General features: G+C 40.1%; 1 protein-coding gene across 1 annotated transcript in view; it reads left to right on the top strand.

Annotated features, from left to right (window-relative positions):
• Positions 1-2,681, top strand: part of smfn (small fragment nuclease) — a gene marked incomplete in the record, with an annotated part of 12,155 nt that overhangs the window by 4,240 nt on the left and 5,234 nt on the right. The window contains 1 exon segment of the mRNA XM_014030871.1: positions 648-759. Within this exon segment, the coding sequence (XP_013886325.1) occupies positions 648-759 (112 nt within the window).

Consider the following 2,681-nt stretch of genomic DNA (forward strand, 5'->3'; position numbering starts at 1 on the left):
GTAATTCTGAGTGTTTTATGTGCTGCAGAACAGGAACCTGCTGTAAAACAGCAATTATGCTGAGTCAGGCTTGATTTTTAATAATTTTTTCCTGTTAAATAAATAAATCAAATCAATCCTGGATATATGACACAACAAATACCAGCCTATCAAGATATTCATCTTCATTCTGGGTGCTTTCAGAAGGTGTATATATATTTATTCCTCTAGCACAGTCACCATCCAGTCTGATCACTTTAATGTTGTGCCACAGCACTACAACGCCATCAGAGATTCTTCCCCTCACCAACTCAGTGCTTCAGTAGCTACGTTTACATGGACAAAAGTAATCGGATTAAACGGCCATTCGGAATAAAAATGCGTCATGCAAACAGCCCGTTCAGATTATTCTGATCAGATTGAGCTCAATCCGAATAATTTTTAATCCGAATGAAAAGGGTGGGTTATGCCGATTGATAATCGGAATGAGGTTCATGTAAACACTTAATTGGATCATCTTATTCTGATTCATCTTTGGACTGACGGACTTTTTTTGTTGTTGTTGTGACTTGGTGCTAAATAAATAAACTGAACTGAACTGAACTGAATTGGTGCATCACAAGTTTCAACATTTGTTTCATTAAACTGTTCTGTCTTGTTTGTTTCAGTCAGGACTGACCCAGGCTGTTCGAGACAGTAAAATCTCTCTGGAACAAGCAGAATATGAGTTCCTGTCTTTTGTTAGGCAACACACACCACCTGGACAGTGTCCTCTTGCTGGTGAGTTACTTCCAAGGATCATTGCTAAGATGTGTTCACTTACAGGGTTGTGAGGTGTGAAATTTGGTCAGTTAGTGCATATTGTGCACATTATATTGTAAGAAGAGCAGTGATGGGACAAACAGCTCATTTTAGTGAACTGAATCATTAGAATCAGTTCATTAAAATGATTCATGAAAAAAAATTTGTTCACTGAATCATTCAGTTCATTTGTAATGCATGTACTCTATTAATAACAATTAACACTAATAATAAAACTAATTATTGTAGAGTTACAGAGGGGATATTATTTTGATGTACATATGTATCTTTTTGTTATTATTTTACTTAAATCTCCTCAAAACAGACCTTCCCTAAACCAGAGGTGTGTGAGTTGGCACATTTTCCCATGAAGTTGTTTGGTTATTTTCACAATAGAAGATCATTGGTGGAACATGAGTCATTTGGCCATTCACAGTCTAAATAAACAGTTTATCTTGGTTATGATTGATCAATTGACTAGCTTCCAACACAGAAGGGTTTTTCATTGGCTTTCAGTGGGAGTGCAGTGAGCGTAACAACTCTGTGCTTTATATGTATTGTATGTTTTGGTCAGTTTGGTCTGATTTGGCACCAGAAAGTGATGGAAATTTTGTTTTCTGTCTCTTTACACAGTGTGTATAAGTATCTGGTTTCATCTGTGTTATAACTAGAGGAAATATCTGGGTCCACTTAAGCCTGAAACATATTCGCTCCGACGCCGACGGGTCGACGCGCGGTCATGTGGTTGTTCGGCAGTCGTCTTCGCACAGACCTTTCATTTCCCTACGACACGCCCGCGCCGAGCTCGGGAAACCCTCCTCCCGCTGCAGCATACGTCACTGCGTGGAGTTCCCCCGCAACAGCCGATAATGCAGAAAAAAAAAGTCAGACTCGTCACTCACCTGATGTATTTCTCCACATCTGTCCTGGTTAAAGCTCCACTGTTTTTATCAGTCAGATTCCTCCGTGCACAACGTCTGTTTTATCTCCATTCATGAGTTTTTTACAGTTTGACTATCTCATAAAACTCTGCTTTCTAGTCTGGGAGCCAGTTGTTCTCTCCCACCTGAGCGCAGCACCAACAAACATGCCCACGAACTTCAGACGAATCACACATTACCGTCGACACGGGATGGGGGGTCAAAAAGTTCTGCCGGTGGGTTGTGCCAAAAGGGGCTGTCGACACGACGCTGAGAAGCCCGGTGACGTAATTTTCGTCATTAAACTGCGACAACCCGTGCCGACGTCGGCAGTTCGCAGGGGGAATGTTTCCAGCTTTAGGACTGTTCTAAAGTTGTCTTTCTAACCCTGAAATCTGTGTCATCAGAGCAGTCATCCACCAGGTAAAAACTCAAGTCACTAAGAAATGGGGTACATTTGGGTTTAAGATCAAAAGATGAACATGAGATGAGTTCCAAATGTCTGATTTTGTTTCCTGGTATTTACATGCAGATGTGTTAAAACAACTCAGGATATATCACCCACCCATTTTTCACATGAGCAAAACTGTTGGAACATGTGACTGACAGGTGTTTCTTATTGACCAGGTGTTGTCTTTTAAGATTGATTGTTCAAATATTAAACAGCTGTGYAGGACTAGTCTTCTATTTGTTCTGGGTTCAAACCCATAAAGTAGGTTTTTCTTGTTAAAGAGGATAAACCAACATGAAGAGCAGAGAGCTGTCTGTGGGAGGAACGCTGATAAAAGGAGGAAAATCAATCAGAGCCATTGGAATATAACTTTAGTTGTCCCAGTGCAGTAGTAGACACATTGCTGGTTTTTTGCAATCATTTTGGTGTCAGGAACATACAGCGGGTAAAATAAGTATTGAACACGTCACTATTTTTCTCAGTAAATATATTACTAGAGGTGCTAATGACATGAAATTTTCACCAGATGT

Source organism: Austrofundulus limnaeus, unplaced genomic scaffold (assembly GCF_001266775.1).
Source record: "Austrofundulus limnaeus strain Quisiro unplaced genomic scaffold, Austrofundulus_limnaeus-1.0 Scaffold1132, whole genome shotgun sequence".
In the NCBI taxonomy this organism is placed as follows: Eukaryota; Metazoa; Chordata; class Actinopteri; order Cyprinodontiformes; family Rivulidae; genus Austrofundulus; species Austrofundulus limnaeus.